Source organism: Mercenaria mercenaria, chromosome 11 (genome assembly GCF_021730395.1).
Source record: "Mercenaria mercenaria strain notata chromosome 11, MADL_Memer_1, whole genome shotgun sequence".
Taxonomy (NCBI): domain Eukaryota; kingdom Metazoa; phylum Mollusca; class Bivalvia; order Venerida; family Veneridae; genus Mercenaria; species Mercenaria mercenaria.
The window spans coordinates 42,802,468-42,828,015 of NC_069371.1; the positions used below are offsets into that span (position 1 = coordinate 42,802,468).

General features: G+C 33.5%; 1 protein-coding gene and 1 long non-coding RNA gene across 2 annotated transcripts in view; both read left to right on the forward strand.

Moving 5' to 3' along the window:
- Nucleotides 1-14,403, forward strand: part of LOC128546761 (integrin alpha-4-like) — a 49,479-nt gene extending 35,076 nt beyond the window's left edge. The window contains exon 17 of the mRNA XM_053518064.1: nucleotides 14,239-14,403. Coding sequence (XP_053374039.1) covers nucleotides 14,239-14,403 — 165 coding nt within the window. The remainder of the gene's footprint in view (nucleotides 1-14,238) is intronic.
- A 6,875-nt stretch (nucleotides 14,404-21,278) lies between these two features.
- LOC128546544 (uncharacterized) lies at nucleotides 21,279-22,959 on the forward strand. Its single transcript, XR_008366019.1, has 3 exons — nucleotides 21,279-21,361; nucleotides 21,796-21,897; nucleotides 22,869-22,959. It is a non-coding gene; the product is annotated as an uncharacterized LOC128546544 (long non-coding RNA).
- Nucleotides 22,960-25,548: the final 2,589 nt, after the last annotated feature.

Genomic DNA, 25,548 nt, shown 5'->3' on the forward strand with positions numbered 1-25,548 from the left:
AAGAAATAGTAATAATGAAAACGTTTATAATAATAATAATAAGAAGAAGAAAAAGAATATTAAATAATATACCAATAAGAAAGATGTTGATGATAATGATGATGTCGAGGAAAATAATTATATTAATGATATTATGTTATTATTAATCCTTTAAAATAAGAGGTAAACCTCAACATTGGTTTAGTAAGAACTAATAAAATGCGAATATTTTACAGTAAAGAGACGTCTGATCAAATCAGATACAAAGCCGACGAGAAAAGTACACGAAAAATAACCCTTATTCACCGCTACTTCCTTATAAATGAGGGACCAAGCTTTCTGCCAAAGACGTTTGTTAATATCTCAATACCGTTGTCCAAGAATGAAGTAGACCTCGCAATTATCAAGGTAATATTTACATAAATGTTCTATTTTACTGTATACTGTTTCATTTCATTGCATAGTTAAAATCAGAACACTTTTTCGGCGAAAACGAAGAGAAATGTGGCTATTAGAAAATTGCGAAAAGTTACAATTATATTATTTTAAAATGTTAGGCTGTACAATTAGATCTTAACACATAATGATTTTTTTATTTTTACTGCATTATATCTGGGAACACGCACTTTTGAAATATTCTGTTCTAAATATAATATCACAGAAATCAGAGCAAAACAATTAACTTTAGATTATTTAGTGGCCTTATTGTATGCTTATCTTATTAAGGGATGCACTTTCTTTAACTGAAACCAGAGTTGAATATCTTGTGACTTTAGGAGGTATAGTCACTGCACTTTTTCATTTTCTATCGCTAGTGGCTCAGTCTTATTAATTTTATTTTCTAACGTTTATAACCGTGAAAGAGATAATTTTAACCTTATTTATTTCATATAACAAATACCAGGAAATGTCGTCTAAATGTAGTGTCCGTGGTAAGGCCCCGATAGTCAAGACAACAACGACAACATCAAGCACGAAGTCAACGACAAAATTCCCCGTTCAACCGGAAACTGATATTGGTATGTTTTCAGTAGTTAGTCAAAATATTTTATTTTCGTCCATCAAAGCTTCGTCATAATCCCGAGACGAACATCTGATTTATTTCTTTTCGTTTTTCTGGTAAGCATATGCACTCGTTATTACTACCGGTAACGGATTGAGCCAATCAATGTTCCACATTATTCAGCAACCGAATTGAAAATTTATAAACTGAACACAACTAAATCCGGCTGTTCCTTATTTCATATAAAATCCACTTACTTTATAACGGTGTTTCGATATTTTCTAGCAGATCCGCCTTTTAGAGACTTATATTCCCGTAGAGAACAATATCATCACTTTAGAAAAAAGGAAAAGGGGTATTAACTTTTATATAAGAAAACTACTGTTCGTTAAACACATCCCGCTGAATTTACTCATTTTCGCTTCATTCAATTTCTCTTTTCGAGACGCCATCATTTTTGCCTAGCATGGATAAGAACATGCCGATTTCGATAGAATGCTAAGTGATACATACTGAAACGCCGTAGAGTAAAAGAAAACACGATGCTATCGAGAAAGGGCACGAGGAAAGAGGGGGGAGATGCACTATTTATATTTAGACTACTTGTGATTAGACTACCAGCGGAGAATTACAATTGTTTTGGTAGTGTTCTGTCTAAACACTATCTTATAAAAGTACTAACTCGCAAAGAGTTAAGACAATACTGCATGGCAGAGATTACTAAAGATTAATTTTTGCGACTGGATATTGTACCTCAAGAAATAAGGATATTTCATAATGATATGAAACGGACGTCGTCACGCTTTCAACGGTCGATTTTGATTGGTTCGTGAAGATTTGTCGCGAAACGTCACTGATTGGCTGAAACGTTTTACTTGTCATATTACCAAATCAAAAAATATTGGCGAAATATGCCAGAGCTTCAACTTCGGAACCATTAAAAATTACAATTGTCAAAAATATATATTATTTTTAAATCATGTAATATCAAATGTCGCAGAAACTGAATGTAACTTATCGTCTTAGAAAAATTAAAATCGTCTGTAAGGGCGAACTTAAGGCTACTCTACTATTGAAAATAAACAATTTAAATGATGATGTAGCTAGCTCGCTTTTTGTTGTGGCTGTATAATTTAGAAACAATTACTGATACTAAAAAACATTAGCTTTCAGTATTTGTTTAGGGAAACTGGAGTTGCAGTTATCCATCCCTTTATCGTCAAAGTTAAGCAAATAATCAAATATTCGCAAATATTAATTTTTGACAAGAGACACTTACATACTAAAATTTCAGTTACCTGGAAGCCTCACTGAAGATGAATAATTTGCATCTGCTCGCATAAGAACGGAAGAATCCAATTTGTGTTCAATCCTCTCAGCTGCTTCAAGCAACCGACTCTCGGCTATTGATAAAAACAGCATTTAAATATCAATTAAGTTGAAACATTTACATGTTTAGATAACGAAAGTTAACATCAAAGTTGACAATGTAGGCTATATCAAATGAAAAACGTCTTATAGCACCCTTGCTTCACACACAAACAAATAGAGTTTATCGGTAAACGGTATTTGTTTTTCATGTCAACAGGGTGATTATCATAAGGATTTCGTCCATGAATGGATATTTCTAAGGGAATAAAATATTTAGTACCAGCTTAGCAGTACGGATATTGTTATGATTTAAGCTGACAACAATAACTACACACATAATTTTGGCCTTGGTACAGAAGTATTTGAAGTTAGCCAGTTTGACTAAGAAAATGGTAAACGGTGTTACGCTGGCAAATTCAGTGTTTGCGATTTTGTTTTTAAATTGGATAATTGGAATTTGATAAGTAAACTTGTACAAAGTTTCTATGGCAGTAACTTACCACAAAATGTAATGTTTCTATTCAGTTTAAAGATCTGTCCATTGCCTGTTGTATTATGTAGTTAATCTCGTTTTTTTTATTTATGAAACAAAAAGTGTTTTATGTTTGATTATGACATCCACAAAGATACTCATATAAGTTATTAATAAAATCGGGAAAGTAGATCCCTTGGAAGCACCTTGGAAGGCAACATGTTGTTGTATTTGCTAACGTCCGCATGTGAAACTTATTTTAAATGCATTCAGAATTGCATTTGTTCGAAATGCTATGACCTCAAATTCAAAACAGTATACATATGTATACCCTATCAATAGTTTTTAACAATAAATAAAATAAATACATTTTTAAATGTTTCATATTTTATAGCCACAGTCTGTTTAGTTCTTCCTGCACAAACACATTTGAAATTGGGGATTCATTACATTCGATATATGATTTGTGCCGCGGAGAAAAAATAATAACTTATGGATATCTGCAGTTTGTAAAGAAATTAGTTGTCTCTTTTCATAAACATATTTCTCATTCAGAGATATACTTCTCGTGGAAGAAATGCAAGTCCAAAAATTTTGCGTCTAGCGCATATCACATGAACACAAAATTACTGTTATAATATGTTTTCGTCACAGTTTAATTGCTCAAAGTTGAAATTTAACCTTTCATATGAAAAATAAGGGGAAAAAGGTCTAAATAGGTCATTTATAATCATCCGAAATTATAGTTATCTTTCGAAGAAACTGCCTACTTACCGTCACTTATCGTATCTAATTTCTCTCTAATGTCTCTCTCCATAGAGTAGAAAATTATGCATTGTTCTCACAGTTTCAACGAGTGACAAAGGTCCTTCTTTCATTTCATTTATAATGTCTGTTACTTCTTCGGTGATTATTGGGTTATCTACCTTTTGTAAAATTCTGGTTGTGATAATTTCGATTGTTTCAACATCATTCTTAAACTTATCATCGTCAATATTTGGTTCGTGCGCATGACAAAGCTCATTTCGAACATTGCGAAACTGTTTAACGTCCAGACTTTCTATTGTGCTAAGCTGGCAATAGTGCACTAGAACGTGACAGAGGAGTGACAAATCAAATTTCTTAATGTCTGTTGCGCCAGTCGCAGGGAATAACACTCTGTACTTTTGTTTGGAAAGTTTTGATTTTTGTATATCTCTCTGTTTAGTCTTCAGAAAGTCGTCAAGTGACCAAGGAGAAGTTGGATCTGGACTTAGGTCCTTGACTCGTTTTTCAAGAAAAGCGCAATTTGTTTTTGTTCCAGCTTTAATTAGCATGCAGGAAAGTCTACAATGTTTTTCTGTGCCGGAGGTCGACATAATTTCACTGAAAATATATACTAGTATAGACGAATATTTCGGAAGGTAATTTCGTTTTAATGTTAACTGAACACGTGTATCCTCAAACGCTTTTCTATGTCGTATCGTGCATATATAATTATCACCAAAGGCTTAATGATCCGAGTGATCGCTTTACTTCATTAAATAGCCTATTGTGATCCATAGTTTGATATTGATGTATTAAATTCACAATATTTTGTTCTAATCTTTTTCTTCTTAATGATGCTGTCAGCATACATTGTATATGAAAAAATAAGTGCACGGGCACCATAGTTATTTTTTATGAAATGAATGAATTTGTAAATTTACAACTGATAGAAGTTTCATAAAAAAATCATTGCTCATTTTTCTGATCACAAAAGTGTATTGTGACTTATCATTAGTCTCCCATTATGGAACGTGGACAAACAAATTAGGCTTCACGACCCTATTTTTAATGACCGCAATATCTTAGAGTACATCCATGCGTTCATAGAATCGTTGTTTTACTGCAGAAAAAAAATGATCTCAACATGCGAAAGTAACTGACTTCATGTAAAGTTTTAAAAGACAGAATAACTTCATAATATTACTTTCCTGGAATAGTTATAAATAAACCTTACCTACTGCTGATATGGTCACTGAGCTAGAGACACAACGTAATTCCTGTTCAACATTCGAAACAGTCAACTAGCGCGTTCATATTTGAATAAGGACACTGTAAGAACTTTGATCTACGTAGTTATCTTATGACCCATATAGATACACGTACAACCGTACACACATATACACGGATTTATTTTAAGATACAAAACTTATCTAAGATTGACTACAAAATAATCATTTTAAAGACATACGAATTATGAAGGTTGTGATTGAAACAGTTGTTTAAAGTCATCTCTGATTTTCATTTTTTTAAACTGATAATTTTATAACAACAAAGAAGACCTCATTAAACGATCATTTAAAGAACAAGGAAGATTCTTTAATTCCAACACCGCAGCCTACGAAAACCGCAACTTAATGTACGTGAACGTACACACACACGAACGGACGCACGCACATGCACACACACACACACACAAACAGGCACTCCCCCGTTCGCACGCACGCACAGAGAGAGAGAGAGAGAGAGAGAGAGAGAGAGAGAGAGATGTTTAATTTGTGAAAAAAAGGCATTATCCATATAATAAATTAATAAATTGGTCATTAAAATAGTAGCTGCATTATATGAATATAGCGATGTGATAGTTGCTTGTTTGTCAGATAAAATAACTACTATCTTGCTCCTTATTGTTTGCCTTCTCCTTCCGTTATCATTTATATAGTGTATAACTGTATTCATTCGTCATTATGACACCTCACTGATAGCAGACGGTTCAATTACAGTGTTATTTTTTGAACTTCAAACTGTACTTGCATGCATAGGTAAGAGTATTAATATACACACCAAATTGATTTTCTGTCTTAAACTTTGAACTTTTAACGTAGCGAACATAGCTTAAAATCAGAAAAAGCTCATATAACACTAATGTAACAAAGCTGCCTAAAATATAAGTTCTAATATGCTTATCTCAAACAACGCGGACATAATGACCCCGTGTTAACGTGCAGTGACGTCAATGTTTTTGTTGCGACCAAGAAAGTGAGTTAGATTTTACGGCGAACCGACACAAAAAGGCCATATATCGCCGATCGACCAAGAAAGAGCACTACTATATTTCATCTACTGTTTTAGATTAAGGAAATAATTTATAGCAAATCCGTGTTTAACAGTAATTATACACTCAAGCGGTAATACGTCGTAAAAATAATTTCACTCGGGCTGCGGTCTCATGGAATTATTACGTCCGACGTATAACCGCCCATCGTGCATAAATAGTGTAAAAACATTTTTTTGCTATTAATTATTTCTTAAATCATGAAGTTTTCTTTCCCTTTTTAACAGTGCAATAATGAAATTATGGCGAATCTACATTGCTACTGCAAATCGAGTACTTTTTACGTAACCTTTATTTCGCGTTAGACAACAAACTAATATTAACGTATTCATATTGAACGTTAAGATTTTTGAATTTAAACGAGTAAAAACAATCTACATTGTTACTGCAAATCGAGTATTTTTTACGTAACCTTTATTTCGCGTACTGTTAGACAACAAACTAATATTAACGTATTCATATTGAACGTTAAGATTTTTGAATTTAAACGAGTAAAAACAAAACCATTTTGACTATTACTTAATGTACATTACCTTGCAAATATATATATTTAATTTTGTAGAAGACTTAAAATAACAATTTCGATTAAAATATTTCCTTACAAGTCTGAACATTCATAAATGTACATGTATATGTCTATTGCAAAATATACCCCACAATTGTAAAAGGAAACGTTTCTAGATCGATTCGTTAAACAGCTACATATCTGTAAAATTTCAAAATTATTATATAAATCAAAATTATATCAGTTGATCTTAAATTTAATTTGTTATTATAAAAGAATAATAAGATGTAGGATGCAGCTAGATATATATTATTAGATACATTTCTTTATGCAAAAACTTTTTACTGCGTAAACAACGCATTTTATTGCTGAATGGCTTGGTGGTCAATAGTCAATGCTATTGTCCGTGGTCTCAAAGCAAGCCAATTAGTAGGTGTTTTATTACAAGACAGCAGGTCTTTTTTTTTACCTCTTAGTCCGGTAATCATGTATTGAACATAGAATAGTAATACTAGCGCTTTTGACCGGCGATTTATTAAAGTAGGCATGTGATAATTCGTCAGATTTATTCGGAGAATATGAGTTCTGTTTTGTAAGATGAATACTGCCTTAGAAGTACAAAATTATTTTGTGTTAATAAAGTTTCATTTGTTGACAACTAAACGTACTTTTTAAATAGTATTACGACAAAAAAAGCAATAAATCCGTTAAAAGCTAAATAGTGATTAAACAAATGATACGCATGACATGCACAATGTAAAACGATTGTGTGGAACTTCAAAAGTGAGGCAAATGTCCTTAAAGCACTTTACATTTGCATTTGCTTCCCAGTTTTTGTCTCCTCTCGTCTTTGTTTGATGCTGTTAAATATGAAGAATGTATTAATTATCTGCATGACCGATATTTTCTCTGCTGTAAGTGTCAACTAAATCTATGACAAATCCCATTCCTGAAGATACAGAATGGAAAAATGCAATAAAGTATCTAAAAATATTTTTATGTTATGTTTTGAAATTTAATTAATCATAACGAACGAACTAAACCTTTCAGCGACGATCACTCACATATCATATGCATCTCTAGTATAGGAAAATCATTTCGGAAAGTGTAACGCAATTGTTAGTACTGACAATTGTAATTCTCGTGAAATATTTAGTAATAAGTGGTGGCAGAATCGCATCCAGTATGAATTAGGACTTTAGAACTGAAATTTTCAACAAGACTTATTTTAATACGTACAAAGCTAACTTATTGTATAAACATGTCTGTTAAACATTTTGCGTATTAACCTAACGTAGAATTTACTCTCAAATAAAACTGAACAGACAGAGATTCTCAAAATGTAGGTGATAAAGTAATACCCTAACTGAATAACATTTCACAAGAAAATCTATAACACATGATTTCTAATTTTTCGACAATAGGATAGAGACGTAGGTGTACGAAAAATGCTGATTTAGTAACTATAAAGTGACTGTACATCGTATGAAGAACAGTGAAACATCGCTTGAGCACCCGGTTTTATGATGTGTCTGGTCATTTTTCTCATACTTTGTTTGTATCCGTTTCGTTGCTCAAAATACTCAATCAATCAATCAACTTTATTAGCAAAATCGGCAATAATTTGCCTTTGGCCATTTAACAAACAGCATATAATAAACATGGCAAACAAAAAATATCATATATTGCATATACATAGCACATTTATGAGAATATCACATGCTATAAAATACCAAACAGTAATAAATTAAGAAACAGCAAGATTTGTTAGGGTATTATGTCTTATCGTCATAGATTCTTTTATATATCTACAGATGTTTACAAGACGTTTCTTATTTCTTGTCAGCATAATATTTTTAAACATCTGAATTGTAGGCCAAGCTATATTTCCCAAAATCTTATTTCTAACATCTGTATATTTACTACAACATAACAAGAAATGGTACTCAGTTTCAACTGCATTTTGATTACATATTCTGCATATTCTATTATTTCGATCAATATTATTAAATCTACCAGACTCGATTTCTAACTTATGGGAGCTTAATCTGAAACAAGTAAACATTTTTCTTAAATTTTCACTGGCAATTTTATCAATGTATTCTTCATAACAAAAGACTGTTTTATACTGACAATAATATTTCAGCTTTGACATTGAATTAATCGATGCATTCCATTCTTGAATAAATTGGTCACGTACTAAAGGCGTAGGCATTTCCCTCGGTCAAATAACACTTATCTTGACACTTTTTCAGTTTGAAAGAAACTGTTATCCCGACTAGGAGCTGTTATTATTACCAGACGCTACTTTGACATTTGTTGGGCATTGTACTCACTGCTACAAGTAGACATCATCGTTTATATGACTGAAAAGTTGTTGAAAAAGACGTTACATCCGAACACAAACACATAATTTGACATTTACCTTCATGTTAAATATCAATGTTATTTAGGAAAGTGTAAGATATGAAGTAGCTATTGTTGTATGGGTTTTGTTTTTGTCTATTTTTGGGGGAAGTGGGGGGGGGGGGGGGGGGGGGGGTCATATGGCATTTTTTCCAGCCTTTAAACAATAGGTCAGGCATGGGCGGGCACCAGGTAGAACTACTAACAGTCCGTAAGCAAGCTGGATGGCTTTTTTTCGCATGATGAATTGTGCATCTCAAGAAAGGTTTAGAACCTACATTGGTGAGGGAAAGTGACCATATCCACTCGACCACCACGGAGGCCAAATACATAAGGGGTAACCTTCAATAGCTAGAATATTATGCTGTGACATCTGCCATTCAGCACATACATACATAGCTTTGTGAAACTTATTCTGGGATCGTGGCTATTCTTATTGTATCCCTGAACTTGCTTTTTTTTAATATTTTACCAATTTTTCACACGCTAGACAAAACCCACAAATGCTCATGTAAAAGTATATAAAAGAAACATAAGACCAAACACGCATGCTAGTACTCAATGCCTTTGCAGAGAGAAGATCAATAGGAAAAACACAATCAAGGGCCCAACGAAACCAGAAGACAAGCAGCTCCGTATCCGTTAGCTTTAAAAATTGCAAATCGTTGAATCATCCAACTGTCCCATGAGACAAAATCGAATCATTTCATAATGATATGCGTATTAAATACAATATTTGTGAATAAATTGTAATGCTTTAATAACTGTTGCTAAAGATAGATTTTTTTCTCTAGAAATAGATTTTGTTCTCAGTGTGATCATCAAAGCGGTGGTTTCTGCTTTATAAATTTAATTTTGACTTAGTTACTGTCACCAAAGTTTGTGTACAGCAAGCTTATCTAAAAAATTAGCTTTGAATGATATTTGGGGTAACTATGACTAAAACAGAATAATGGTTTCCACTCAATATCTTTAGTTTGCGTACACTTATTGCCAGTACATTTTGTGTGTAGATAGCTTTTATCATACACAAAAGTTTGGTAATGTATCAGGCAAGGATCAGGGTCAAGGTCAGTGTGGCTAAACATAGAAAAATGGGGTCATTTTTGATATAAAGTAGATTTTTTGCCTTGGAATGGAAGGATGTTGGTACAAATCTAACTGAGATCCATTTTTTTCGTGTCTGACAGAAAGGTCATTTTAATGCCATTGGGTAACTAAAAATAGAAAAAAAATATGGTCTTAGTTATTAAAAAATATATATGTTTATAGAATATGACCATTTTATAAAAAAAAAACCTGTTGGCATGATACAATTGGAAACCTGGTTTTCGTGGAATTTCCACGTGTCTTGTTTTAAAGTTATATTTTGGAGTAAAAACTACACTACCCATATTTGTGGTTCGGAAAAGTTATGTGGACGCTTATTAGGTACAGGGAAAAGCGTATTCTTCCAAAAATCCAAGTCAGAAGCTCTGTGCACGTGCCGGAAGGACACTTTGCTTAATTGATAGTAAATATCTCATTCGGTATATCGTATGTTGCCCGTAAAGGGATCGATTACCTATGAATTCCAAGATAACGTAATCAACAATTTATTCAATATAATTCTATTTAGTTTCAGTTATATCTTTTTCCCGAGACTTTGGTTTGAGCATTGGTTCATAATATGCAAATTAGCTAAACATTACAAATTAAGAATACATTATTTACCTTCAATTTACCTTGTTGCAAAATACTATTGCAAAAGAATCCGAGATGCTTCAAAGCCAGATTTGTAATGTTTAATACGTTAAAATTGACTTATTACTTAGAAAATGTTATTTCTTGACACAGTTTCATCATTTTGTATATTCTTTTAATATTCATGCACCAAAACTTACAAAAAAGGTTGCCAGGGAAACAGTGAAATCACATTAATGTCAAAAGTGTTTTGTTTTTTCACGGGCACTTATTTTATTTTCACTCAGTTGGTTCAGCCAGACAACTTGATACTTCTGAAAAAAAAATGTCAATAGAATGTAAGGACTGTAGAAACAAATGAAATTTGAAAATGAAGACCTACAACGGAACATCATTAAAGTCCTTACAGATGTAAGCACGTACTTGTACGTGTGTACAGGGAATGTGTTTTCTTTTCTGTAGAGCTCAAATGGACCCTTGATTCGGATACAGTACACAAAAGTAAGAAAGGTTGGAGCCGGGTAGAATTAAGAGGTCTTGGCGGCACAGGGACGTTGATGGAATATATTACACTTTCTAGCAGTATGAATCGAAATTATCTTACAAATTGCGTCATTGATGTAAAAGTAAGTAATAATAATGGAGATCTTATTAGAGTCATGTATTGAAAGAAAAGTGTATTCAAATATGGTATTTTCCTGAAAATGTATTACAATCGGGCGAAACGTTGAAGTCTTGATAAAGTGTACAAAGATAAAATATGATTTTAAAAATAAACCGTGTTTTTATACTTTTTTAAATTTTATTAGGTTTAATTTGTGATTCATTCTTTTCAAGTTCCATAAAACGGTAACCAGGTTTTGTCACTGTAAGGAAGCTTATAGTGAAAACTAGAGAGCATTCAAAAACCTACATGATAAAGGAGTTTGGGATGTTGTGACGAGATGCCCCTATCAGGAGTTATATGTTGATTTAGTTACTGTATACCTTAAAATTCGTACCCTTAATTCGTACCTAAAATAGTTTGACTCCATTATATTCGCACCACTATTTCGACCCACCAATTAGCTGTCTTAAGTGGATCTTTTAGATGCACTTCAATGATCATTGTACTAAAAATCATGATTTTGTCATAGTCATTGTCCGCTCATAAATTGTTGGATAAAAGATTGTGTTTTATTTTTCTTTAATACGAGGGCAGCGTTTCGAATAGATCAGAATCTGTCTGAACATCAAAGAAATAAAAGCGTTCTTTACCTCCTATCATATTCTGAGTCCTTACTCAAAACATTACTTTTCGTTTGAGGGCCACAACGATAGGAATTTGACATATGTTGGTATTTTGATAGATCCTATGTAGAGTATTCACCTCAGGCGAATCACCGTACAAAGGATGCCACCCAGAGTGTTGGAGTGCTACCATCGATTAAATAAAAACTGATTCGCATTAATTATTTTACGTATATATAACCAATCATGTTAAAATCATTTGTGTTCCAGTAGGTCGGCGAAGACCATGATATTGAAGGTAATAGACAGAAGCGGCCATACTTAACTGCACTTAAATATGTATAAGTTATAACGTTAGAAACGAAATGTATTCCCTACTTTCCTTAAGGTTTTATATTTCGACTCGGCTGAAAGGAAAGACACTAGTCGAGGAAAGCAAGAGCTATAATTATTATTTTCTCAATAATCACAATAATCTACTTTTTTAATACACATGTTGATTGACATTTAAAACAAATGCGCACCATTATAATAATTATGGTTTATGGAAGAAAATTCTATTTGCAGGGATACAGGGGTAATCCAGAACCGAAAGATGCATGGACACAAGTTCGAATGGAGGGAAGGTTTGAGTTGATTCCAACAAAGCAAGATAATTTTGCAGACTTGGATCCAATCCTGAAAAAGGATGCCAAGATGCACATAGTTGAAAATGTAAAGTTGATTTACTACTACCTGTGCTATCTATGGAAATAACTGGATTAATAATTATCTCAACCACGTAACTGTAGTGAATAAATATTTTTGAATATAGTATAATATTACCTTATGCTCAACGATAATCATGGTATTTTTCCCAACATTGTACGCGAGGGCGGGGGTGGGGGGTGGGGGTGGCTTCAAGGAAGTCCCTTATTCCCTTTACAATAACATGTTTCATACGAACAGAATTCTCCGAGATAGCTTTCTACTCGATCCCTAGTTTTTGTAAATATGTATTGTAATTATATGCTATTTGATTAATAAATATTGTTTAAACCAATTCTCCGAGATATCGCCACATATCAAGTCGCGTAAATTAATCAGTTACAAATATTAGTTTATTGACAGAAAATAAAGTTTTCATCATCATGTCAGTATCATCATGTCAGTTTTTTTTTTGACCGTGAACCATAGTTTACGGACGTGAACATATGTTTACGAAAGTGAACCTATGTTTACGACCGTGAACTTGGGTATACGAGCGTGAACCTAGGTTTATGTTCGATAAACTAGGTTTCTCGAACAAAACTATGATTTTCGGTCACAAACATAAGTTCACGTTCGCAAATCATGTTTCACGCTCGTGAACCCAGGTTCACGCCCATAAACATAGGTTCTTCCTCAATCGAAAAACCTACTTTATCGAAAGTAAACATGGGTTCAAGAGCGTAAACAAAGGTTTACTTCCGTTATCCCATGTTTTCGCTCGAAAATATAGGTTAGTATCGATAATCCTAGTTTTTCTACCAAGACCGTAATTATTTGAAAATTGGCTTGCTGTAAACCATAGTTTACGGACGTGAGTGTATGTTTACGAACGAGAACCTATGTTTACGACCGTGAACTTGGGTTTACGACCGTAAACCATAGTTTACAAACGTGAACCTAGGTTTACGTTCGATAAACTAGGTTTCTCGAACAAAACTATGATTTCCAGTGATTATCATATGTTCACGATCGTGAACCTATGTTTACGGTCGTAAACCCATGTTCACGGTCGTAAACCAAAATTCACGGTCGTGTTAATATAGGTTCATGTTCGTAAACTATTGTAAATATAGGTTTACGCTCGTGAACTTAGGAAAACGACCGAAACTTAGTTTATCGAACGTAAACCTGTGTTCACGAGCGTAAACTATAGTTTACACCCGTTCTCTTACGGTTTTGCTGGAAAATATAGGTTAGTGTGCTAGTTTGTCGATTGTTAATCCTAGTTTTTCGACGGTGAACCTGGGTTCACGTAATAAGTGGACAATTGGCGTTACTTTATTGTAAATAACGAATTCGATATTAAAATGATCTCCACAAATTATACACCATTTTAACACATTTTTAAATGAAAATATGATGAGTAACAAGCAAATTGAAACTTGTTGACTGAACAGAACGATGAACTTTACGAAAACAGTCTGACGAACGTGAAATCATTGTTCATCAAAAATGGACGTCCATGGTCGTGTTTGAAAGTTTGCAGAGAAAAAGTTACAGAAATATCAAGAAAGTAAAATACGCATTCTATAAGAAATATGCTGAATTTTATATTTAACAAAATTTCGAAACGGAACCCAAGAACTTGAAATTAGGCGCATTTCACCTTAAAGTGTATGGTGTGTGTGTGATTTTCTTTATCAAGTATAGTTTAATATATCAGTCTGCCACCTTTAGCTGTAATAGTACAGTACATGTATGTTTTGGCGTTTCAGAAGTTTTTGTTCGTGCATTATTCTGTAACTACATGTATATTTTAGATCGAGTTTGACAAGAAATGCGACAGTATAACGACGTGCACGGCTGACCTAAAGCTTACGGTAGAGATGTTTCTGACCAAGGAAGGAGTAGTACCTACTCAAGGTAAAGAGGAGACAAACATATACATCGATGCTGCTAACATTCTACAGGCAATGACTCATTAATTTCCTCAGGCCATTTTTTCACCTTCTGATATAAATACGAAAGGAACCAAGTGGTATTATGTGTGGTTGTAAATTTATTTGAGTTGTGTAGTATCCTAGGAATATTCATCCGCTGAAACACTATACGTGCTTGTCTCTGTTACTTATTGTTTTTATATTTTTCTGAAGCTTAAGTTTAAAGCATAATTATTATAATTCTGGGTGGCTTTTCCGTATCCACAGAGATTTTATTAGTGTCTGATAATTCATTAATAAATGTGTCAAGTATCATGTATTATTTGTATTTCAAGGGTAATAATATTTTCTCACTTGCGTTTTTCCATTTTCTTCATGACAAAGGTATGAATATACACAAAATATTTGGTTCTCAAAATAGCTCATAATGAATTGCACTTTTTCCATATTATGTTGATGCATATATCACTTATTTTTATATTTCGACTTTTTATATAGCAGTATTATATCAAATGAAATAAGTAACTTTTCCTTTGATTTGAATAAAATATCAACCTTCAAAGTACCCACAGCAAAGACGTATAACAGAATAATATATGACGTTCATTCATTTCTGCCTTGTTTACCATCTTGCACCAAAGGGATGGATAACTATGAAAACAGTTCTTTGCAAAAAGAGTTATGAATTCTTATCTTATAGCCTGGTTCTGTAATGAATTATTATCTTCCAGTTGAATATGCGCATACAAAATATTTAAACTGTTTCCTTAACTGCATAAATGTTGTTGGGCTCAGTGTGTTATTATAATTTCTGGACATTTTTTATTAAATATAGTTCCGCTTAAGCTAGTGCTAGTGGGGTTAGGGGAGGGCACCAGGAGTAATTCACATATAATGACCTCTCATTCACCGCCTCGATAGCCTAGTGGTAGAGCGTCCGTTTCGAATGCGAGAGGTCGTGGGTTTGATCCCTGGCTGCGTCATACCAAAGACGTGAAAAATAGTACCAGTACGCCCATGCACGGCGCTAAGCATTCAAAGGGAAACTGGCTTCTCTCATCTCATATCCTTGAGGCGATGGATCCCATCAGGAATGAGGTGTCGAGAGTGATTTATATAAGTTGTAGACCTTGCTTCGCAATTGACCTAAAATAATTAGTATAAACTATGACCTGTCATAACCAGATTGCATCCAACTGCGACTGCTACCATTGTGCTTGCTTCCAAGAATTTTAAAAATGCCGGCAAATGTTAACTTGCAGTTGTTTCGTACTACAGGTAACAACAGATACAACGAATCTGTTTAACTCGTCCTACAGAGCAAACGTCAGTGGTGAAGTAACAGTTTTGATGAAGCGAGACGCTTCGTAAGTATATTGTACACATTTATTCTCGTTATTGAAACCCATCTCGATACTGCGAGCTTTCATTTCGAACTTTTCTTCTCAAATGTCTAACAAACCGTTGTCAATTCTCCACAGAGCGCTTTGTAGAACTCCAGAAGAAAGCTAAACATGCACAAGACTTTCCGTAAAATCTGGAGAATGCCGAAAGAAATTGCATATAGTGAATACTGATTACTTTATTATGGGTCCATTACATGAGGTATCAAACGTTAGTAGTAACATTTAATTCACTGTTTTTTTTTCCAAATGCAACTTAAGAACTAGAATCCCTGTCTGTATGTATTCCTATGTGTAGGGCTTGTATACATTTCTGCTATGTGCTAATTCCTAGTGTTATATTGTATCATAGTTATATAATTTGTGTTGTTTTTTTGTCCTCAAACGAAGATATCTTAATTACTTTAAGACATACATGGTACTCAGATCATTTTTAGTCTTGTTTTCTCCTATTGTTGAAATGTTTTCCCAATATTCCGGGCAACATCTCTTTTGAGCTGTTTTAAACCAAATTATGTTAGAATCGACATTTTTTATCAGTTATCATGTGTAGCCATTTACATTTGATAAATTATATACTTGTTAATGTAGTCGGTATAGAAAAACTCGGCAGAACGAATGGTATTGATTTTGCAGACACAGAAGAAGTCATGTTATGTTGTCTTGAAATGAGAAACAGATGTCGATTGTGCAGCAAACAGTACAAATAAATTGAAACACTGTTTTTAAATCCATTTGCCGTTAAAAATAATGCAAATAAATGCTACTGTGTCTGTTTCCATGCAGCCCAAACAATGGTTTGGTAGGTGCAAGCTGCAAGTACGAATCCCCACACCAGACAAGCACAACGATTTACTGTACGGCAGATAGTAAACTTGATAGGAATGAAAATATGAAGATTAAGATGTATTTTGACGTATCCAGGCAACGGCTGATTCCTGGTATGGATATGAGCAAAATGAAGGAGTACGTTCATGTGAGTAATAGCCTTTTTATATTGCAAATTAACAAAATAATGACGTCATTGAATAACCATATAAAATTAGGTTATTATGCTTAATAGACGCTTAATCGTTCTAGTATATTCCTAAACATCTGAATAATAGTGTAAATATGTCATGTCAGTTTGTTTTCTGTAGTAGCTTTATAAGAATTAAGTTCATTATAACAGTTCGGTCAGATTACTGAAGTTAAAAGCTCATAATCCGTTTCATCTTATAATTTGTCTTTCTTGTGCTATATTTGCATACAAGCGTTACATGGATATTCCTACGATTAACGTGGGACATTTTGCAAATTTCCAAATCAAAAGACCGAGTGTATACGATTAACAATCTCCTACACAGTGGTCTGCCTTTAAAGTCACATCTGCAATCACAAACATTTAGACAAATTTGATCAATTGTTTATTTCATCATTTGAGGTTGAAAGTGTTTTGGCTACTTCTTAAAGATTTATTGCTTCAGTGGGTAGTAACATCAAAAAATAAAATCGAAAATAAGAAAGTAACACTTGAATTTCTTTTCATCGTCATGTTATTTCATGGCCACGTGGTATTTTGTAATGACAGCTATGGGAGATAATCACTTTGGTGGTTAATTGACTTGATATTTTGTTTTCAAACGTATGAAGGCGTTTAAATAGTATGCTCATCATTAAATATTTTGTTGATGAACATCACTTTATATATGTACGCAGTCTACTACAAAATGTGTGTTTTATTAATGACATGTAAAAGTTGTGAATGTTTATAAATTAAGACAAAATAATTATATAAAAGTGTCGGCCAAGTAATGTAAAAGTCCTTTCTAAACTGAGATCTGGCTTGTCTGAGAGATCTTAGAATCACTTTTATTTTTACTTACAATTCCAAACGAATAAAATAAAATCTACGAAGTTCTGCTTCATTTCAAAATATTTGGAAAAAAAACTCTAATGACACTGCTTTCTTATTCAAATTGCTTTGGTAACCGACCAGGCAAACAAGGATGTGAACATGGACAACAATATGTTTCAGAGAAAGATCCCAGTGAAGCTGAAATTTCAAGTGATTATACAGGCAGAGTAGGTTTTTTATACCGTAGACTGGATAACTTCGGTGTAGTGTATTTTTAGCAATTTCATGGTTACGAACCTCATTCGCGATACTAAGAATTCGCGAAACGCGATTGTTTGTAAGTGTGCCTTATTACACTTAATTTGTTGAACTATATGAAGCTGGAAGTTTGCGTTGCAGTGTTTACTTACAGCATGAGCTACTCGGTATAGAAAGAAAATATCAGGTACCAGAGTTGACCCTTTGTGGTGTTGTCCTAAAGTATGAAACATGTTCAGTGGAACAAAAGAGTATGCAATATACTGGTACTAGAGTTTTGCTATGAATATATTTCTAAACGCCAGGCAGAATGTAGTTTGGTTAAAAGGATAAAGATTCATGTGTCCACATTTGTCCATTTTCGTGAGGTAAACTAATTAAAATCTATGTTTAATTTCATTCTGTGCCTGGTCTTCTAATTCTTTTAGAAATGTATCTAAATACAATGTTGTCTCTTCCCTTTATTGCAGGTTAAAATCAACTCTTCTGATGGCCTTTAATAACCTAATAGTATTCGGAATCAAAAGCAGTTGATTGTCAGTTTTATGGATGAAACAGTTAACTAGAAATAAGAACCTATATCTTATGTAATGAATTACAAGGTCTTGATAAAAAAAAAGAAATAGTAACAATGATAACAATGAACGTTAATAATAATAATAATTATTATTATAAAATAATACAAGTGTAATGATAATAATAATATAACAATAGAAATGATGTTGTTGATGATGTTGATGAAAATAATTATATTTATAATATTATGTTATAATGGATCCACTTAAATAAGAGGTAAACCTAAAATATTCGATAAGTAAGAACTAATAAAATGTAAATATTTTACAGTAAAGAGAGATCTGATCAAATCAGATACAAGGCCGACGAGAAGAGTACACGAAAAATAACCCTTATTCACCGCTACTTCCTTATAAATGAGGGGCCAAACTTTTTGCCAAAGACGCTTGTTAATATCTCAATACCGTTGTCCAAGGATGAAGTAGAATTCGCAATTATTAAGGTAATATTACCTAAATGTTCTATTTTACTGTAAACTGTTTCATTTCATTGCATAGTTATAGTCAGAACTCTTTTCGGCGAATACGTATTGTTGAGATTTAGAGAAATGTGGCTATTAGAAAATTGCGAAAAGTTACAATTATAATATTTTTAAATTTCAGGCTGTGCAATTAGATCTTAACACATGATGATTTTTTATTTTTACTGCTTTATATCTGGGAACACGCACTATCAAAATATCATGGTCTAAATATAATATCACAGAAATCAGAGCAAAACAATTAACTTTAGATTATTTAGTGGCCTTATTGTATGCTTATCTTATTAAGGGATGCACTATCTTTAACTGAAACTAAAGTTGAATATCTTTTGACTTTAGGAGGTATAGTCACTGCACTGTTTCATTTTCTATCGCTAGTGGCTCAGTCTAATTTATTTTATTTTCTAGCGTTTATGACCGTGATAGAGATAATTTTACCCTTATTTATTTCATATAACAAATACCAGGAAATGTCGTCTAAATGTAGTGTCCGTGGTAAGGCCCCGATAGTCCAGACAACAACGACAACATCAAGCACGAAGTCAACGACGAAATTCCCCGTTCAACCGGAAACTGACATTGGTATGTTTTCAGTAGTTAGTCAAAATATTTTATTCTCGTCCATCAGAGCTTCGTCATAATCCCGAGACGAACATCTAATTTATTTCTTTTCGTTTTTCTGGTAAGCATGTGCACTCGTTATTACTACCGGGAACGGATTCAGCCAATCAATGTTCGACATTATTCAGCAACCGAATTGAAAATGTATAAACTGAACACAACTAAATCCGGCTGTTCTTTATTTCATATAAAATCCTCTTACTTTATAACGGTGTTACGATATTTTCTAGCAGATCCGCCTTTCAGAGACTTATATTCCAGTAAAGAACAATATCACTACTTTAAAAAAAAAAGAAAAGGGGTATTAACTTTTATTTAGAAAATTATTGTTCGTTAAACACATCCCGCTGAATTTACTCCTTTTCGCCTCCTTCAATTTCTCTTTTCGAGACGCCATCATTTTTGCCTAGCATGTGATAGGAACATGCCGATTTCGATATAATGCTAAGTGATACATACTGAAACGCCGTAGATTAAAAGAAAACACGATGCTATCGAGAAAGGACTCGAGGAAAGATGGAGGGGGATAAGCACTATTTTTATTTAGACTACTTGTGATAAGACCAGAGGAGAATAACAATTGTTTTGATAGTGATCTGTCTAAACAATGTCTTATAAAAATACTAACTCGCAATGAATTAAAACAATACTGCATGGCAGTGATTACTAAAGATTAATTTTTCCGACTGGATATTGTACATCAAGAAATAAGGAGATTCCTCATAGTTAGTCGTTAATATTGAAATGAACGTCGTCACGCTTTTAACGGTCGATTTTGATTGGTTCGTGAAGATTCGTCGCGAAACGTTGCTGATTGGCTGAAACGTTTTACTTGTCATAGAACCGAATCAAAAATATTGGCGAAACGTGCCAGACGTTCAACTTGGGAACCATGGTAAACATTTGGTATGCGAAAATGGAATACTACGACGTGATACTTTTGATCTATATGATCACCTATATTAACCTGTTTCCATTCATCGTTTGCAACATGGTTTATTTAGATGTGCGGGCTTTAACCATAACATAATGACTATACCTATACGAAATTGACAAACCTGCAGTACAAGCTAAGTCCCCTAAATACAATTTATCTAGAATATGTTTGAAGAGTACTGTCAGTGCTTAAAAAGTTGTAATAAAAGGTAGGGATCATGTTTGAAGCAAGAACAATATTTTTAATCAAATTAACACATCTTGAAATAACTCCTAAATAAAAGTCATTTTCTTTCAATGATTACCGCCACACTGAAACATTTTTAAACCTCGATTAATAAATGATTTTTCATTTCAGAAAGAAAACGAAGGGAAGCAAAACAAGAACCGAAAACAGCTAAAAGTTCTGGAGACAAACCACAGGAAACGGCTAAAAACAAAAATATAGTAGATATTTCATACTTTATATTACAATTATATAAGTTAGAAATAAACAGAATGAAAACTTACGGTAATAGAAGAATCATTCAAAAGTTATGTTTTTAAAGATACACATATTTAGTAGGTAGTATTCGTAAACATCATTGATTAAAAAGCAAAAAAAGAAAATCATATATTAAACATACACATGTGTTCAGAAAACTACAATATAGAGTTCGGGACGTGACAGTGATTGGTCGTTGGAATAAGTCGATCATCATGTTTTTCAAAATGTATGTTATCTGGAAGTTTTCTTCGTTTGCTTTCAATCTTTTGACCTGTGAAGACTATACATGTGCAATTATTGAATGTGAAGTGCTAAATCTTAAAGTGCTAAATCTTGAACACAATAAACAAGAGACCATTGATATCACAGTAGATGTTTATGAAAATGAACTGGCAAAGGAAAAGGTAGATATGTTTTTATTTGGTTATCAGTTAACTTGGTAACATTATACTTTAGTAAAATTAAGTAGAATAATAGGTATGCTTTAACTAATATTAAGTAGAATAATATCACTAGGTATGCTTTAACTACTATTTAGTGGTATTAAGGGTCCTATATTTCAGACATTGCATCAGTACTTGAACAATGACGTTAAAACTCGAAAATATTGTTGTAGAATCCAATTTATTGAAGATGTTCATAAACGGTAGTGAACATTCATACTATCGTCCACGCCATGTAGCCACGCGCTTTGCAGCACTCAACATTTCTGTTATTTCGAAGCATGTGTTAATATGTATACCCACATCACTGGAGAATAATGCTCACACCATCTCGATATAAACCTATTCGAATTTAGAATTAACTCCCTAGCGTTTTTTTCCGTTTATTTTGACAGGAGGTACGTGAAATACGCTACGAAACGATTGCTTCAGTTACTGATCCTTATATCTGGTATGGAGGAAAGGTTGTTCCATGGGATAAAACCGTATATGCTGAGGTAAGTCATTAGATAAAGGGCAAGTCGTTGGTTAAGAGGTAAGTCGTTGGCATAGAGATAAGTCATTGCATAGAGGTAAGTCATTAGATAAAGGGCAAGTCGTTGGCATAGAGGTAAGTCATTGCATAGAGGTAAGTCATTGGCATAGATGTAAGTCGTTTGCATTGAGGTAAGTCATTGGCATAGAGGTAAGTCGTTGGCATAGGGTTAAGGCATTGGCATAGAGGTAAGTCATTGGCATAGATGTAAGTCGTTGGCATAGATGTAAGTCATTTGCATAGAGGTAAGATATCGGCATAGATGTAAGCCATTGGTAAAAATATATGTCGTTAGCATAGAGGTAAGTCACCGGCAAAAAGGCCATTCGTTGTGATAGAGTTAGGTCAGATACATAGATGTGCGTAGTTTGTAGAGAGGTAAGTTGAGATCATAGAGTTACACTGTTGTATCTTGTGCCTTTAGCAATACTTCCATGAAGTACCTAACACAACCAACTTTTCCTGTGAGCTTGCAATTGAAATAACATTATGTAGTCGATAAATCTCGCTTACAAAATCATTTGTGCCTCACAAGTGTGGGTCCGGAATAACGCTTAGGCTACAGAATTCTTTCATATTAGGAAGCTATCAAGTTGACTTACGGAAGGTCTACCCCACGGCAAGCCCATGTTAGACACAATGCCAGGAGGAGCGCATGGCGTCTTCCCTAATCTTCAAATGCTGGAAAATCAACCATATCACCTTAGATGTGTTAGTGTGTCACTTAATCATCAAAAACTATTCTTATCATAACATTAAATCAGGTTTTTCTATAGAGCGTGTAATGTTGCAGTGAAAGCAGTAGACGACGTGATTCGCTTCAAAATACTTCCGAATGAAAAATTAACATACTTAGATTTTAAAAATCAATACATACGTTTAATTTAGATTATATTTTCATTTTCTGATATGATATTAATAATTATGTTTCAGAAATGGACAACATTTGTCGTTGAGCCCACGTCTTTTGTTTCCGAAGTGAATATATGGATTATCATTGGAAGCGTCTTAGGTGCACCTGCACTACTGATCATTGTCATACAATGTAGTAATCCTATGGAAAGTAAGTATTGACATCATATCGAAAACTTGCGATGTTAAATTACTCGCATAAAATTGCTGACAACTTTATTTTGCTTCGGAATATTTGTTTTCGTCATTCTGATTTTAAGCCATAGGTAAGACACGTTTAAACAGAGCAAGAATAATAAATTAAATGAATGCTATAACAAATTATTGATTGAAGGGAAAAAAGAAAATGTTCAGTCAGATCACTAAGAATGTAACATGTTATTTTAGTCTTGCTTGTTTCCAACGTTTTATTACTGCTGATTAATGCAAGTTTCAAATATTATGTTCTACTTTTTACTTCAGTGTGGATTCTTTGTACGTAAGAATCACAACCAGGTACAGCAATGGAAGAGAGCCAGTCAGGATGTCGTCACATGAAAACAACCTTACACTTCTATGGAAGAAAAAAAATTAAATCAATAATCTGCTGTTTTTTTTCTCTTCAAAATGATATTTATTCTGTTATGTGAAACTTTATTGACCTTCTGCAATAATGGTTATTCAAATGTGTCAGTGTGCTTAAAAGTGTGCTCGCTGTCTTAGGAGTTCAGATACCGTAGCATAACAGTAACAGGTGTAACAACAGTAAAACTGACGTATTTAACAGTAATCTGATGTATCAGCAGAAAAAAAACGATATAAGTAAAAGTAAAACTGATGTAACAGCAGTAAAACATAATGTGATTTGCAGTAAAATTGATGTAACAGCAGTAAACTTAATGTGATTTACAGTACAACTGATGTAACAGCATCAACACTGATGTAAAAAGAGTAAAACTGTATGTAATTAGCAGTTACACTGAATGTAATTAGCAAACATACAATTGGCAACTGAAACAATTCTTGTTAGAGCAGTAATGATATTTCAGTAGTGGTTCAGCAGAACTTGCAGATGTATTGTCTTTTTATATGTCACAGGTAGAATACTGTCAATAGTGCTATTATTAGTTGCTGGAATAACGTTGCAATATTTATTTATAAAAACATAGATGTATATAGCTGTGTGAAGTTGGCTAAACAAACGACATACGACATTAAAAAAAATGTGAATGTCGTCCAGTACGCGACATAAGACATACGACATCTGAATAAATTGAATGTGTAAAAAACGATATTGGACATACGACATTCGACATTTGACACACAAAATTTGAATGTCGTTCAGTGCGCGACATACGACATATGACATTCGAAAACATGAATGTCGTGCAAAAAACGACATTGGACATACGACATTCGAACTTTGACACTCAAAAATTTGAATGTCGTTCAGTGCGCGATATACGACAAACGACATTCGACAAGAGCAATAATGATATTTCAGTAGCGGTTCAGCAGGATTTGCAGATGTATTGTCTTTTTATATGTCAGAAGTATAATACCGTCGATAGTGCAATCATTAGTTGCTGGAATAACGTTGCAATATTAAGCCAGTTTATAAAAACCTAGATGTATATAGCTGTGTGAAGTTGGCTAAACAAACGACATACGACATACGACATTAGAAAAAATGTGAATGTCGTCCAGTACGCGACATAAGACATACGACATTTGAATAAATTGAATGTGTAAAAAACGATATTGGACATACGACATTCGACATTTGACACACAAAATTTGAATGTCGTTCAGTGCGCGACATACGACATATGACATTCGAAAACATGAATGTCGTGCAAAAAAACGACATTGGACATACGACATTCCAACTTTGACACTCAAAAATTTGAATGTCGTTCAGTGCGCGATATACGACAAACGACATTCGACAAGAGCAGTAATGATATTTCAGTAGCGGTTCAGCAGGACTTGCAGATGTATTGTCTTTTTATATGTCACAAGTAGAATACTGTCGATAGTGCTATCATTAGTTGCTGGAATAACGTTGCAATATTTAGCCAATTTATAAAAACCTAGATGTATAAAGCTATGTGAAGTCGGCTAAACAAACGACATACGACATTAAAAAAATGTGAATGTCGTCCAGTACGCGACATAAGACATACGACATTTGAAAATATTGAATGTGCAAAAAACGATATTGGACATACGACATTCGACATTTGACACACAAAATTTGAATGTCGTTCAGTGCGCGACATACGACATATGACATTCGAAAACATGAATGTCGTGCAAAAAACGACATTGGACATACGACATTCGAACTTTGACACTCCAAAGTTTGAATGTCGTTCAGTGCGCGATATACGACAAACGACATTCGACAAGAGTTTAATGTCGTGTAAGAAACGACATTGGACATACGACATTCGAACTTTGAAACACAAAATTTGAATGTTGTTCAGTGCGCGACACACGACATTCAAAAAAAATTAATGTCGTGTAATAAACGACATTGGACATACGACATTCGAACTTTGGCACACAAAATTTGAATGTTGTTCAGTGCGCGACATACGACATTCGAAAAAAATAATGTCGTGTAATAAACGACATTGGACATACGACATTCGAATTTTGAAACACAAAATTTGAATGTTGTTCAGTGCGCGACATACGACATACGACATTCGAAAAA